Source organism: Microtus oregoni, unplaced genomic scaffold, assembly GCF_018167655.1.
Source record: "Microtus oregoni isolate MIOR12 unplaced genomic scaffold, Mior012 000004F_ref0000308, whole genome shotgun sequence".
Classification (NCBI taxonomy): domain Eukaryota; kingdom Metazoa; phylum Chordata; class Mammalia; order Rodentia; family Cricetidae; genus Microtus; species Microtus oregoni.
In genome coordinates this window covers 46360908-46375921 of record NW_024543063.1, presented here as the reverse complement: position 1 = coordinate 46375921, position 15014 = coordinate 46360908, and the positions used below count along the sequence as shown (strand labels likewise).

The following is a 15014-nucleotide window of genomic DNA, read 5'->3' as shown; positions in this document are numbered from 1 at the left end:
CCTGATGACTTGCTTTTTAGGCATTTGAGATTTGGAGATTTTTTTAAATAAATTATTTTAAAAAAGAATTTTACGTATACATGTTAAGTCAGGTGTGTGGCACATGCCTTTGGGCTCAGTAATCAGAACGATGAGGCAAGCAGATCTCTGAGTTTGAGGCCAGTCTGGTCTGCAGATTGAGTTCTAGGCATGCAGGTAATGCACATATATATGTGCAGGCAAAACTCTTAACTTTTCTGTTATTATTATTTTTGTTTTGTTTTTTGAGACAGATTTCTCTGCAAAACCCTGGCTCTTACTATATAGCCCTGGCTAGCCTGGAACTCGTAGAGAAAAGAGATAAGAAATCCACCTGCCTCTGTTTCCTGAGAGCTGGGATTTACCATTTTAATAAGTATAATTCAATGATCTTATATTTTCTGAGTTGTGCAACCACCACCACAACCGTGGAATGTTTTTATCTTCCTTAAAGAAAATCATACTCCTTCTTAGTCTCCCAGCCCTAATTAACCATTCATCTACTTTATGGCTCTACAAATTTGCCTTTTCCTCACATTGTCTGCTTTTTCTTAACATAATGATTCAAGGTCAATCCATGTTGTGACATGTATCATTACTTCTTTCCTTTTTATTAATAACCTTTTAATGAGTCAGACCAGGCAGAAAAAATGTCTTTAATTCCAGCAATTAAGAGGCAGAGACAGGTTCATCTCTGTGAGTTCAAGGCCAGCCTGATCTACAGAGTAAGTTCCATGCCAGCCAGGGCTCCAAAATTAGACTCTGTCTTAAACAAAACAAACAAAACTACCAAAATACTTTCAATGTATGGATATATTCCACTTTGTTTATTTATTTACCAGTTGATAGACAAATTCAACTTAACATAGATATAAAGATTTATTTCTAGGCTCCAGTTATATATGTCTTTATACTAATAGTACAATGTCTTAATTAATCTTGGTGTGTAGTAAGTTTTCAAAATTGGAAGTACATGTCCTAAAATTTTGTTTTTCTTTAAAAAGATTTTTGTAGCTATTTTATGAGTCCTTTTTAAGGCAGCTGGGTTTTTCACCAGAATTGTGTTGAATTTATAGGGCAGTTTGGAGAATATCGCCATATTTTTAGACAGGGTCTTGCTGTGTAGGTCAGGTTGGCCTAGAACTAGCAACCTTCCTGCCTTAGCTTCTTGAATTGTAGGCACCGTGCTTGAGTATTGTCATCTCCATATTACATTTCTCAAGAGAGCCTATTTTCCCATTTATTTGAGAATTTTAAAAGTTTCTTTCAACAGGGTTCATAAGGAGAGGGTTCATCAGTAAAATGTTTGTTGTGCAAGAATGAGAATCTGAGTTCAAGCTTCGACACTATATAAAAAGCTAACTATCCTGTAATCCCAGCATGGAGAGGCAGAAAGGGTAATCGCTGAAACTCACTGGCTAGCCAGTCTAGCTGAATCCAAGAACCCTGATTCAATGAGAAATTAATCTCAAAATATGATGTGGACAGCAATTGGAAAAGATAACAATGTCAACATCTGGTGCACATATACAAAAAACGATTTAAACCATGTTCCAAAGTTTTCAGAGTATAAAGATTATATTTCTTAAGTTTGTTAATAAATGTTTGCTTTTTTGATCCTATAAATAGAATTATTTATTCTCATTTTCTTTCTCTGTGTGTGTGCGTGTGCGCACGTGTGCACATGTATATCCATTCAAGTGAACAAGTCTATGTGTGTGCATGCAGAAACCAGAGGACAAGATCAAGTATTCTGCTCTCTTGATCTCATGCTCAGTCCTTTGAGACACTTGCAGTGGAGCTGCTCATTTTTCAGCTAGGCTGGCAGCCAGCAAAACCCCCAAGGACCTTCGTGTCTCCACCCCCAATCAGTGCTGCGGGTACAGGTGAACGTCGGACACACCCAGCTCTTTTACATGGATGTTGAGATCCAAATCCAGATACTCATGTTTCACAACAGGCGCTCTTTTTCCTACCACCCACCTCTTAATACAGGGTCTCGCGGTGTAGCCATAGTTGGCCTTGAGTTCATTATGTAGCCTTACACTGTCCTCAGACTTGTAGTGATCCTCCTGCCTCAGTCTTCTGAGTGTTGAGATTACAGATGCCTGAAACCATAGCTAGCTTCTTAAATTTTAAGGTGTGAAATAGAATTGTTTTTTAAAACTATCCTTCAGTCTTACTGAGCTCATAACATTGTGTGTGAATTCCTTTGCCTGCTGTATGCACTTTACCATGTTGTCAGCAACTGTGGTTCCATACTGCTTGTCAGGATGCTTTCCATTTATTTCTGTTGTATAACTGTCACCTCATTTTTCCTTTAGGAGGAGCCTGGCATGCTGCATGAATCAGCAGAGGACTTGTTTCATTTCAATGTTGGGGGCTGGCATTTCTCAGTTCCCAGAAGCAAACTTGCTCAATTCCCAGACTCACTGCTGTGGAAAGAGGCTTCAGCCTTGACATCTGCAGAAAGCCAGAGGCTGTTCATTGACAGAGATGGCTCCACATTTAGGCATGTGCACTATTACCTCTACACTTCCAAGCTCTCCTTCTCCAGCTGTGCCGAGCTGAACTTGCTTTATGAACAAGCCCTGGGGTTGCAGCTGATGCCTTTGCTTCAGGTAAGATGTGCTTCTCCTCCAAGAGTGATGTTCAACAACACCCCAAAATGTGAGGCTCTTTTCTATATGGGTTTCTGAGGTAACCCTTTTAATAGACAAGTGTAATAAATGAGTTAAAATAATGAACAATATACTGAATTGCATAATGGCTTTGGCTTTTTTTTTCTTTGAGACAGGGTTTCTCTGTAGCTTTGGAGCCTGTCCTGGAACTAGCTCTTGTAGACCAGGCTAGCCTCGAACTCACAGAGATCCGCCTGCCTCTGCCTCCTGAGTGCTGGGATTATAGGCTCTTTTGCTTGCTTTTGAGGTCTCACTGTGTAGGGAGGGACCACCGTGACTCTATGACCTCACAGCCCCTATTAGCCAAGTGCCACACACCCAGCTTTTAACTGCACAGTTTAACAGAGACTTTCATCTGATTCTGCTTTATTTGCATCAGCAACCACATGGGACCTGAGACGGGAGTTAGTATTACTGAAAGGGTAGCTTTGGCTCTTTCAAATCTTATTTTTTTTTTTTTTGGTTTTTCGAGACAGGGTTTCTCTGTGGTTTTGGAGCCTGTCCTGGAACTAGCTCTTGTAGACCAGGCTGGTCTCGAACTCACAGAGATCCGCCCGCCTCTGCCTCCCGAGTGCTGGGATTAAAGGCGTGCGCCACCACCGCCCGGCTCAAATCTTATTTTAAACTGCTACTTTTTTTTTTTGAGGTGCTGGGGACAAAACCAAGGCCTTCTGCTTGCTAGGCAAATACTCTACCACTAAGCCACATCTCCAACCCTTGGTTTGCTTTTGTTTTTAGAGACAGGGTTTCTTGGTTGTCCTGTAACTAGCTCTGTAGACTAGACTGGCCTTGAACTCACAAAGATCTGCCTGCCTCTGCCTCCTGAGTACTGGGACTAAAGGTGTGTGCCACCACTGCTGGGATTTTTCTTTTTTAATGTACATTTCTTTAAGATAGTCTTATAGTGTGGCCCAGGCTGTCGTGGAAGAACTCATTTTGTAGCTTAGGGTGTCCTCACACTCACACAATCCTCCCAAATACTGGGGTTATAGGTGTGCACTACCATACCTATAGTAGCCCCTGGGTTTTGTTTTTTTTTTTTTTGCATTTATTGTTAGTGTGTGTGTGGTGTGTGTATGTGGGCATAGATGCCATGGTGTTTAGGTAGAAGACAGAAAACTCTATGGAGTCACTTATTTCCTTCCAGTCGTATGTGGGTTCCAGAGGTGGAGCTTAGGTTGTCAGGCTTGTACAGCAAGGACCTTAACCAGCCGAGCCATCTTTCGAATTCACCCTTGGTACTTTGAGACAGGCTCTCCACTTGACTCCAGCTATCCTTGAACTTGAAACCCTCCTCTCTGCCTCCCAAATGCTGAGATTAACAGGCTTGTGTTGTGAACATTTAAAAGGAAAAAAGCTGTACAACTTCTAGGATTTACTATGTACACCATGGCTGAGATTTTAAATCGGTAAGATTCATCAAGACTATTTCTTCTCACTAGCACAGTGGTATACATCCATAATTGTAGCTACTTAGAAGGCTGAAGTGGGATGATTTCTTGAGTGTATGAGTTTAAGACCAGCCTAGGAAACATATAGACAACTTTTTTTTCCCAAGGGTGTGTGCTACCACTGCCCAGCTTTTTTTAAAAATTTTTTTAAAAAAAGATTTATTTATCTATTATGTATACAGTGTTCTGTCTGCATGTATGCCTGCAGGCCAGAAGAGGGCACCAGATGTCATTACAGATGGTTGTAAGCCACCATGTGGGTGCTTGGAATTGAAGTTAGGAAGAGCAGCCAAAGCTCTTAACCACTGAGCCATCCATCTCCAGCCCCCAAAGTCTACAGCACCCAGTATTTCCAGATGGTCTCCCACCCAAGTACTAACCAGGCCTGACTCTCTTTAGCTTCTGAGAGCAGATGAGATTGGGTGTGATCAGGGTGTTGTGGCCATAGACAGGACAACTCTCATTTAAACAAAACCAAACAAAACATCTCATTGTGCCTATAAGGTACTCAATATTTACTTTGGCAAAGCAAAAATTCTTCAATTTGCAGAATCCTTTCTTTGCCTTCACTTCTTTATTTTTCAATAGACTTTTTGTTTTTGTTTTGTTTTGAGATGGGGTCTCACAGCTCTGGTTCTCCTGGAACTCACTGTGTAGACCAGACTACAGGCTGGCCCCAAACTCAGAGATCTTCCTGCTTTTGCCTCCTAGGTGCTAGGAGTAAAAACATGGGACACCACGCCTAGCCCAAGAGCCTTTCAGATTTATTTTAAAATTTTTAAAAAAAGTTCTTTCTGTTTGTCTGTTTGAAGATTTATTTAGTTTATGTGTATGTGTGTGTCTGAGTATATGTATGTACATCATGTGTATACAGGCACCTGTGGAGACCAGAAGAGGGCATCAGATCCTCTGGAACTGAAGTTTGAGGTAGCTGTGAGCAGCCACTGTGGATGCTGGGAACTGAACCTGGGTCCTCTGAAAGAGTAGCAAGTCCTCTTAACTGTTGAATCCCAGAGACTTCTTTTCATTTCTTTATTTTGTTTTTGTTTTTAGTCCTGTTTTTGAACAAGAGTCTTTTTCTGTGGCTCTGGTTGGCCTGAAACTCTATGTAGATAAGCCAGATTTCAAACTCACAGAGATTTGCCTGCCTCTGCCTCCCAAGTGCTAGTGATTAAAGATGTTACCATACCCATTTTTTTTTTTGGTGATTTGAGACTTATTGTGGCTCAAGTTAACCTAGAATTTGCTGTGTAACCAGTGGTGACCTTGAAATTACAGGCATATACCACCGCACTTTTTTGTATTTTTATTTTTTATTTTGAGAAAGGGTCTCAAGTAGTCCACACTGGCCTCGAACTAACTATACAGTTGAGGAGGACCCTTAATTTCCTTTTCTTGCTTTTGCTTCTCATGTACTGGGGTTAACAGCCTCTATACAATGTGCTTCCTTCCTTTAAAAAAAACACTTTGGTTTTATGATTTTCACTTGTGTGTATGTGTCTGCGTGTGCGCACACACATATGAGTGCAGATCCTCATGAAAGCTAGAAGTGGTACTGGATTCTGTGGAGCTGAGTTGTATGTGGTTGTGAGATGCCCAACTTTGGGCTGGAAACTGAACTCAGTCCTCTGCAAGAGCAGCAAACGCTTTTATCATTGAGTAAGTCTCTCTAGCACACACCTTCCTTCCTTTCTTCCTTCCTTCCTTCCTTCCTTCCTTCCTTCCTCCTTACTCCCCCCCCCCATCTCTATCTGTCTCTCTCTTTTTTTGCGGGGGGGGGGGCGGGGGGATTCAAGGCAGGGTTTCTCTGTGTAGCCCAGGCTGTTCTGGAACTCACTATATAGGGCTGGACTTGAATTTAAAGATCTGCTGGCCTCTACCTCCGTGAGTGCTGGGATTAAAAGGCATGCACCACCACTCCCCAGCTGCAACTTTTTTCTTATTTTAAGAGCTTTAAAAACCTTTACTGATAAAGCATCAAAGTATGATGGAAAATGGAAGCATTACTTTTAAGTTTTCTCCAAGCCACAGAGATAATTTCTGTGGTGACTTGCTTAGTTTATTTGGTAGTTTTTGAACAAGGATTTTTTTTAACCTGGAACTAAATATTATGACTGGAAAGGAGATCTGGGCGTGTTTTATATCAATCCCACTGTCTGAGCAAGGTGTTGTTTATTCATTTCCATAAGGACTAGCCCATCAACTATGGTGCGTCTCTGTACACCACTAATTATGCCTTTCCAATACCTCCTGGAAGAAATGTATGTATCTGGGTCGGGGGAAAGAGGCCGTTTATTTTGTAGTGTATGTGCTTGTGTATGATCCTTGGTAAATAATCCAGTGCTTTCTCTGAAGTTATTAGATATTTAGAAATCCAAAAACCCTTAGCACACTGCAGTGCAAGGTAGAGGTCTCTCTCTCTCTCTCTCTCTTTTTTTTTTTCAGACTTTCCACTTGAATCTAAATTTTTGTCAACTTCTCTGGGAGTAAAGTACTAGAAATGCTTGCAAGTGGCTTCAAAACCATTGAAATGGCCTGGCATGTTAGGATTGCTCATGGCTCTATGCCAAGGCACCTTTTTGTGTAGAGAAGAAGTAGCTTGTTTATTGCAGAAAATCAAAGAGATCAAGGCAATGTTTCAGAGAATAATTTAAAAGACTACAAGCTTCTTATATAAACAGTTTATTAAGCTCTTTAGCCCCTTTGCTGTCCTCACTTCCTAAACCGAAACAAAAATATATCTGGGAATCAGCTTCCAAGTAGGAGGCAACAACTCAGAGGCCAATGAGTTGGTCTGACTCCAGAATTCCAACATGTGTGAGTAGCAGAATTTGAAGAATTATGTGGATCTGCCTCCCAAAGACAGACTGTGAAACAAGTGCTTACGCTTCGGAAATGGTGTTTTCAAAGAAATAAACATTTGTGCTGGCCCAGCCAAAGTGGTATTTATTCATTGAAGCAGAATGTAAATACAGCTGGGAGTCAGCAGCCGCCTCAAGCAAGTCAACTGCCTCACACACTTCCACCATTTTCCCCACTGCTGCGGCCTATCCAGCTACTCAGAGGCTTGCCTGTGAACAAGCACTACTTGCAGTAAATGAAGTCTTGCCAGTTCTTATCTAAAGACTCCCCTTAAGCTGTACCACTTCAAGCATTTAACTATGATTTTATGAGAGCATTCTGGATTCCATTTATTATTCCTATGGACTTTAGGGAAAACAAAGAATGGTATAAAAAATATAATTAAGCTATGTATGTGGGTGACATATGTAATTATATGTAATTTCTTTTAAGAAGTGTGGGGTGTCTCACTGTGTTGCCTCAGCTAGCCCTGTACTCCTGGATTCCACTGATCCTCCTGCCTCAGTCTCCCAAGTCACTGGAGAACTATGGGTACATGCAGTAATATCTAGTTTCATAGGTATTGTTCAAATTTTGTAGTAGACAAAAATTAAAAAGTATAAAGAAATGAGTGAAGTCAATTGATGATATATTTTATTTAACTTGATTTTTCTTTTTCTTTTTCTTATTTTGGTTTTTTGAGACAGGGTTTCTCTGTAGTTTTTGGAGTCTGTCCTAGAAGTAGCTCTTGTAGACCAGGCTGGCTTCGAACTCACAGAGATCTGTCTGCCTCTGCCTCCCGAATGCTGGGATTAAAGGTGTGCACCACCACCGCCCAGCTTAACCAAGTATTTTCAAAGTTTTAAATATAAGATACTTTTTTTTGTTTTATACCAAGTTTTCCATATCAAATTTTTTAATATTTAGCACATCTTAGATTTAGGCTACTGCAGTTTAAGAACTGTACGGTATTCACAGTGACTACCATATTGAATAGCACATATCTGAACTGTTCCAAATTATTAGTGCTCCTTACTACAGAGTTCTTCAAAATTAGTACCTAACAATAAAATAGAACTTGGCTCCTGCTAACTGAATGTCTTATTCATTCAAAAGGTAGCATTTTTGATCAAGATAGTCTGTAACATGCTAGGCTTTGTTGAAAGGCAGTGCGGAAAGCTGGCATGGTACTTAGGAGGCTGAGAAGGAAGGATCATAAGTTCAAGGCTAACCTTGGCTACTAGCAAGAACCTACCTCAATAAATAAACAAATACTTTAAAAGGACAAAAGAGAGAAGCAAAGTAGTGTCACAGAATGAGCCAACCAGCAGGGTGAGATTGAAAGCTTCTGGAAGACAGGTGCCTGAGCTCACACTGATGCTCTGATCTCTGCCCATCATTCCCTACGTACCTACCCCTATCGGAGTCCCGCTCTGTTTCCCTGCCCTTCTATATACCTTACCTGCACCTCTCACCTCTAAAAGGTACACTTGAAGTCTCCGATTCTAGTCAGAATACTTAATGTGTTTGGACAGCCAACCACATGCCAGATAATGGAGATAAAAGAAATGGAGTAGGAAGCCATATAATATAAGGGGATGGTGAGGGGAGAGAAAGTAAATGGAAAAAGGCACAGATTGTGAAGATTATATATATATATATATATATATATATATATATATATATATATATATATATATACGTATGTATAGGCTTGCCCCCCTCCATTTTCAGTACTTGACATTAAACACAGATTTTTTGGATGTCAGGCAAGCACTGTACCCCTGAGCCATATCCGCAGTCCTGATTCTACCTACATAATTATAGGTAGAATGAGTCTATTTTAGGGTTGTTTCTATGCCATTTCTGGATGTGGTAGCTTGTGCCTCTAATCCCAGAACTTGGATGCTAAGACAGAAGAATTGTGAGTTCGAGGCTAGTCTTGGCCACAAAATGAGATCTCAAGAGACTAAAAAAGAAGAATGCCTACATTAATTCAGTCTTCTTTGCCTTTTGACTATGGGTGCAATGTGCCCAGCTGTTTTGAGTTCTTGGCGTTGTGACTTCCCCACAATGATGCACTGTAACTTGGTACTGTGGATCAAAATAAACACTTCCTCATCTAGAAATTAAGGAAAAGTGAGAGTGACAGATAGAATAAGAGAAATTTATAGAGAAAAAATTAGATTTAGTGACTACTCAGGACTAGGTTGTGGCATAGGAAGGATAGGTTGGATAAAAAACAGACAATAGCAATTCAGAGTGCAAGGTTTCTTTCTGGGGCACCAAAATAGATAGTGGTAATGGTTGAACGGGAATGCAAACTTACCAAACCCCAGTGAACTGTGCCCTTTAAGCTGGCATGCTTCAGCTGGGCCAGGTGGTACAGGTCTTTAACCCCAGCTATCTGGAGAGCCGAACAGGATGGTCTCAAGTTCAAGACCAAATCGAGTAATCCAGTAAGACTGTAGAGGAACTGGAGATAAGGCTGGGGTTGTAGCTTAGTATTAGAATGCTTGCCTAGAACCGCACAAGGCCCGGATTTGTTCTCCAGTTTTCCTAAATGTGAGTCTTTAGTATGTAAAATAAAGTTGTTGGAGTCAGAGAAATGGGTAGTAGTGCTTACTCAGTGCTTACAAGTGCTTGCTAAGCTCTTCCAGATGACCCAGGTTCAGTTCCCAGCACCCACATACTTGCACACAACCACCTGTAACTCCAGTGCCTGGGGATCTGACACTTTGTTCTGGCCTCTCTGACTCCTGCATGCACACGATGCACATAAATCCATACAGGAACACATGTGCAAATAAAAAATAAGTAAAGAAATCTTGAAAATAAAGTTGTAAGGAAAAAATCAGTGGTTGCTGGCTTGACAATATATCAGAGTCTATAAACTATGTAAGTCATGGACCAAATCCCATCCACTCCTGTGTGTGTGTGTGTGTGTGTGTGTGTGTGTGTGTGTGTGTAGCCCATGAGCTAAGCATGTTTTTTTTTTTAATTTTCATGACTGAAATTTCAAATTTCAAATTTGAAAGTCAAATTTCAGTGCTCATTGCTAAAGTTTCATTGGAATAGAGCCATGCTCATCTGTTTGTATATTGTTTTCGGCTGTTTTTGAACTACAAAAGAGTTGAGTATTTGAATTGACAGAGACCATATGGCTATCAAAGTCTAAAATATTTAGTTTCTGGCCTCTCACAAGGGAAAAAAATGTGTTTACTCCTGGCTTACATTCAATAGGGGCAAGGGAAGAAGCAGGAAGATTAGCTAGGAAGCTCCAGCAGGACCCAGACCAGTGGTTCTCAACCTTCCTAATGCTGTGACCCTTTAATACAGTTCCTCAGGTTGTGGTGCCCCCAACCATAAGATTATCTTCATCACTGCTTCATAGCTGCAGTTTTGCTACTGTTATGAATCGTAATGTAAGTATCTGTGTTTTCAGATGGTCTTAGGCAACTCCTGTGAAAGGGTCGTTCAACCCCCAGAGAGGTCATAACCCACAGGCTGAGAACCGCTGATCCACATGAAAGACAATGAGGGCTTGGTCTTGAGTGGTGATAGAAACAATTTAAATCCTGGATATGCCTTGATGAATTTGCTAATGAATGGGATGCAGGACATGAAAGAATGGACAGCCAGGCAGTGGTGGCGCACGCCTTTAATCCCAGCACTCAAGAGGCAGAGGCAAGCCGGGCGGTGGTGGCGCACGCCTTTAATCCCAGCACTCGGGAGGCAGAGGCAGGCGGATCTCTGTGAGTTCGAGACCAGCCTGATCTACAAGACAGGCTCCAAAACCACAGAGAAACCCTGTCTCGAAAAACCAAAAAAAAAAAAAAAAAAAAAAAAAAAAAAAGAGGCAGAGGCAAGCGAGGCCAGCCTGAGCTACAAGAGCTAGGTCCAGGTCCAGAACAGGCTCCAAAGCTACAGAGAAACCCTGTCTTGAAAAACCAAAAAAGAAAAAGAAACAAAAAAAGAAAAAAAGAAAGAAAGAAAAGAAGAAAGAAAGAATGGACAACTTATGTTTCTACTCTGAGCAACCAGGTAAATGGTGAATTCTAAGCGATGTGAACATTTAAGAGGCAGGGATCGCAAGTTAAGATCAACAATGTCAAGCTGGAGAAATAGTGAAAAGGTGGTAAATCCAAGTGGAGAGAGCGACGAGTCACTGGATATACAGATCTGGAGTTCATAGGAACACTTGGGACTAGAAACAGAATCTGGGAGTCATCAGAGCTCATATGTAAATTTATGAACCTGAAAGTTTTGGAATGTTGTATGTTATTCACAGGGGAGATATAAAGTAGTCGTTGCCAGTCCGCACATAAACATCCTTAGGTTCCCTAAAACTCCCTGTGTAATTTGAGAAGCCCTCTTAAATTTAACCTGCTCTGAGCCTATCGCTTGCCATCAGACTGATTAGGAGTCACAGCCGCTCCAGAAGAACATGAACTTTCTCTTCAGGGTCACTCACAGGAGTTTAAGGTTCAGTGCAGAGTATTGGTTCACTTTTACAGGCCTGTGAAGCCCGCTGAAGACTGGATATAAGGCTTCACTCATGCTGACAAACACTCTACCACTAAACTACACCTTAGCCCAATTTTTCCTATTGCACTGCTTTCTGGGAACTTCAAAGTTTGAACCATAGTTGTTCTATTTGCCAGCAATCTGCTACCAGTAAAGAATCCAAATATTCCTTGTGTTTAAGGGAGTCAGGGAGTTTTTATGTTGATTACACGAATGATGACTGCCAGTGGCAGCCTCACATTTCCTATTCTGATGTGAGACAGATTACCTTGTGTTCTTGGAGAAGAATATGTAAATGGCAGATAGTCATTCCAACAATGCGGCTTATGGGCAACAATGGATAAGTGGACAACTCAAGTGTAAAGTCCTTGAAATGGCTTCAAGGGTCCCCACAGACTAGTCCACCTGCTCTTAATGGCTCATATCACAAATATATATCCACAGTCATGTACATATGTGTACATACACTCACACACACACAACTGAAGTTCAATCATACCCCTAAGTATCCCATATGCTTACTTTCTATGCCCCTGCACTCCGTTTTATATTTTGTTATAAATGTAGCCTGTAGGAAGCCTATCCTAACATTTCCAGACGAAGTTAGAGTGTTTGTTGATCTGTTCTTATAACAATGCTAATTCTGTTGGGATCATGTTTTTGTATGTCTTTCTTCTTATATTTTTATGCTTGCATTTCCAATATTTTTCAATTATCCATTATCTATAGGCATTTAGTTATCTTCTGGGACATGGAGACTGGACCCACCTCTGTAGAACCAGCAGCAGAGAGATGAGTCTGAAATAGTGAGAGTTGCGCCTTATTTGGCTTCTTTTGATGCACATCCTCTCGGCCTAATAGTCTTGCTTCCTTTTAGCTTCAGGGCAGCGCAGGCACTCATCCTGACACAGCAGTCGGGGATTTGTTGGTTCCTTGAGCTCTTTTACCATTGTGTTCCTCCCAATAGCCCATAAGGCATCCAAAACCCATTACTGTTTTGAAAACCCTGTTAGGTCCAAAGGTTCTGCCAGCAGGGTGTTTTTTGTGTATACTTGCCCCTGCACCATCGGTTTTACATTGTTTCTGATTTATTTCTCACTACTATCTAGGCCCAGAGCAACATCAGCTGCCCTTACATTAGCCATTAGCCTTCTGAATTCCGGTCTGTATTTCTCTAAAGAAATCCTCCATTGGCCAGGCACAGTGGCGCATGTCTGTAATTCCAGAATTTGGGAGGGTGAGGTTGGAGGACTGCAGCAAGTCCAAGAAGAACCTGGGCTGTACAGGAGCCTTTATTGAAAGAAGAGACCTCCCTCCAATAGCTTCCCATTCATAACATATGAAGAGAAAATTCCAAAAAGTAATAGTCGGGTAGATGAAAGTAGACCTGAAGTCAGCCTACAGGAAACCAGCCATATGCTCTGTGACAGCTTGAGCCAGTAAAGCCCAAAGCCCCTGGAAGCGAGGCTCCCTGGAGTGTTTTTATTTGTGCATTCTTTCTTTCAACAGAAAATGCACTGGTGTCCCATTTCTAGCGGAGAACAAAACAAGGAAAGTCCTTGGGGTCTCGGGGAGGTTATACTATTAGAGAAGAGCTGACAGAGCATAAATAAGTAAGTAGGTGAGGGAGTTGGGGGATGTTTTTGTGGTTTCTTAAAGCATCCTAATGTCTTCCTGTGAGCAGAGGTCTTACACTTATAAATATCAGAGCAAGGACTCAACCTTGTTGAAGCTCCTGGGCCTAACTGCTTACCTTGACCCCTTCAGTTAATACATACCATGTCCTCACTGGCTGGCTGGGATTGCAATGTTTGTAGATTATTTGCCTGAGCGCTCCTTTTAAAGATTTGTCAAACATTCCAGGCAGTAATGGTGTGCACCTTTAATCCCAGTCTAGGGAGGCAGAGGCAGGTGGATCTCTGTGAGTTCGAGGACAGCCTGATCTACAAAGTGAGTTCAAGGCCAGCCTGTTCTACAGAGTGAGTTCCAGGACAACCAGGACTACACAGAGAAACCCTGTCTGTGCGTCCTAGCTGTGCCTGTAGTTTTGGATAGTCAGGATCTACATCAGTGTGAGTGTGGTCTACTTCTCTGTCAGCTCCTTTGGCCTTTCTTTCCAGAAGACTCAACCCTCCAGCTCCACAGTTGCATGCAGTCTTGCACATAACATAATGTAAGCACTTCCTCTCTATGAGGGTCTAGACTAGAAGACTGGGTACGTGAACCCAGCCTTCTGCAGGCACCTGATAACAGAGGAAAGAAGTGGCTGGATTCAAACCAAAAGCTTGTGGAGAGAAGTGTGAATGTGTCTGTGGTAACAAAGGGGTAGCGAGAATGACTGGCTCTGCCTGGAAGAGGGACCAGGTTCTGTAGTCTGAGAAATGGGAAGAGGAATTTTCTGGGCAGAGAGAATAGCATACATAAAGTTGAGGTAGGGTGGTGAGGTAGGGTGGGAGAACAGGGAAGATAGCTTGGTCAGTCTCCGGAACCCATATAAAAATGTCGGACATGGGCTGGGCAGTGGTGGTGCATGTCTTTAATCCTCAGCAGAGATAGGTGGATCTCTGAGTTCGAGGCCAGTCTGGTCTACAGAGTGAGTTCCAGGACAGCCAGGATGGTTGCACGGCGAAACCTTGTCTTGAAAAACAAAACAAAAACAAACAAACAAAATGTCATGCATGGTGGCATAGGTTAATAATCCTAACACTGTAGTGGGTTTAGGAGGCTCCCTGTGGCAGAGGATAGTAGAAGGATTTGGAGTAAATGTGTCTAGAATTAACATGGTAGACTTAAAGGACAGAGTCAGAATTCAAACCTGTGTTTGTTCTATTTCAAGGCCCTCATGCGACTCCCATCGATTGTGTAGGGCCTTATGTGCAATGCTAAAGGCACTCTGGACTGAACCCCACAGGCAATAAGGAACACTGACTTTTTAAGATGGGAATGATTTTGGATTATTTAGTACATTTTAAAGGTTATGGTATGGAGAAAGCTCAGGGATAGGTAAGGAGAGAAAATGGAGAGGAAGGAGATGGAATCTAGGGCTTGCTAGCAATCTATTTGGCTGGAGATTCAGTGAGTAATAGTCAAGTAATAGTCCCTAGTTTAAATCTTTTATCTTAGGGTTTCTATTGCTGTGATAAAACAAATAAAACAACAACAACAAAACATGACCATAAACATCTTGGTGAGGAAAGGGTTTATTTCATCTTACAATTCTCAGGTGCACTCCATCACTTAGGGAAATAATATTTCAGGAAATAATATTTCAATAGGAGCAGAAGCCATGGAGGAGGGCTGATTACTTACTTGCTCCTGCTGGCTTTCTGTTTGCTTTGCTTCTTTCCCTCCTTCCTTCCTTCTTTCCTTCCTTCCTTTTCCTCTCCTTCCCTTTCCTTTCCCTCCCTTTCTTTCTTTTTCTTTCCTTTCTCCTTCCTTTGTTTTTATTTTTTCAAGATAGGGTTTCTCTGTATAGTCCTGACTGTCCCGTAACTGT

General features: G+C 41.6%; 1 protein-coding gene across 1 annotated transcript in view; it reads left to right on the top strand.

Moving 5' to 3' along the window:
* The window catches only part of Kctd19 (potassium channel tetramerization domain containing 19), a 38696-nt gene that overhangs the window by 6659 nt on the left and 17023 nt on the right, over nt 1-15014 (top strand). The window contains exon 2 of the mRNA XM_041650534.1: nt 2343-2639. Coding sequence (XP_041506468.1) covers nt 2343-2639 — 297 coding nt within the window. The remainder of the gene's footprint in view (nt 1-2342; nt 2640-15014) is intronic.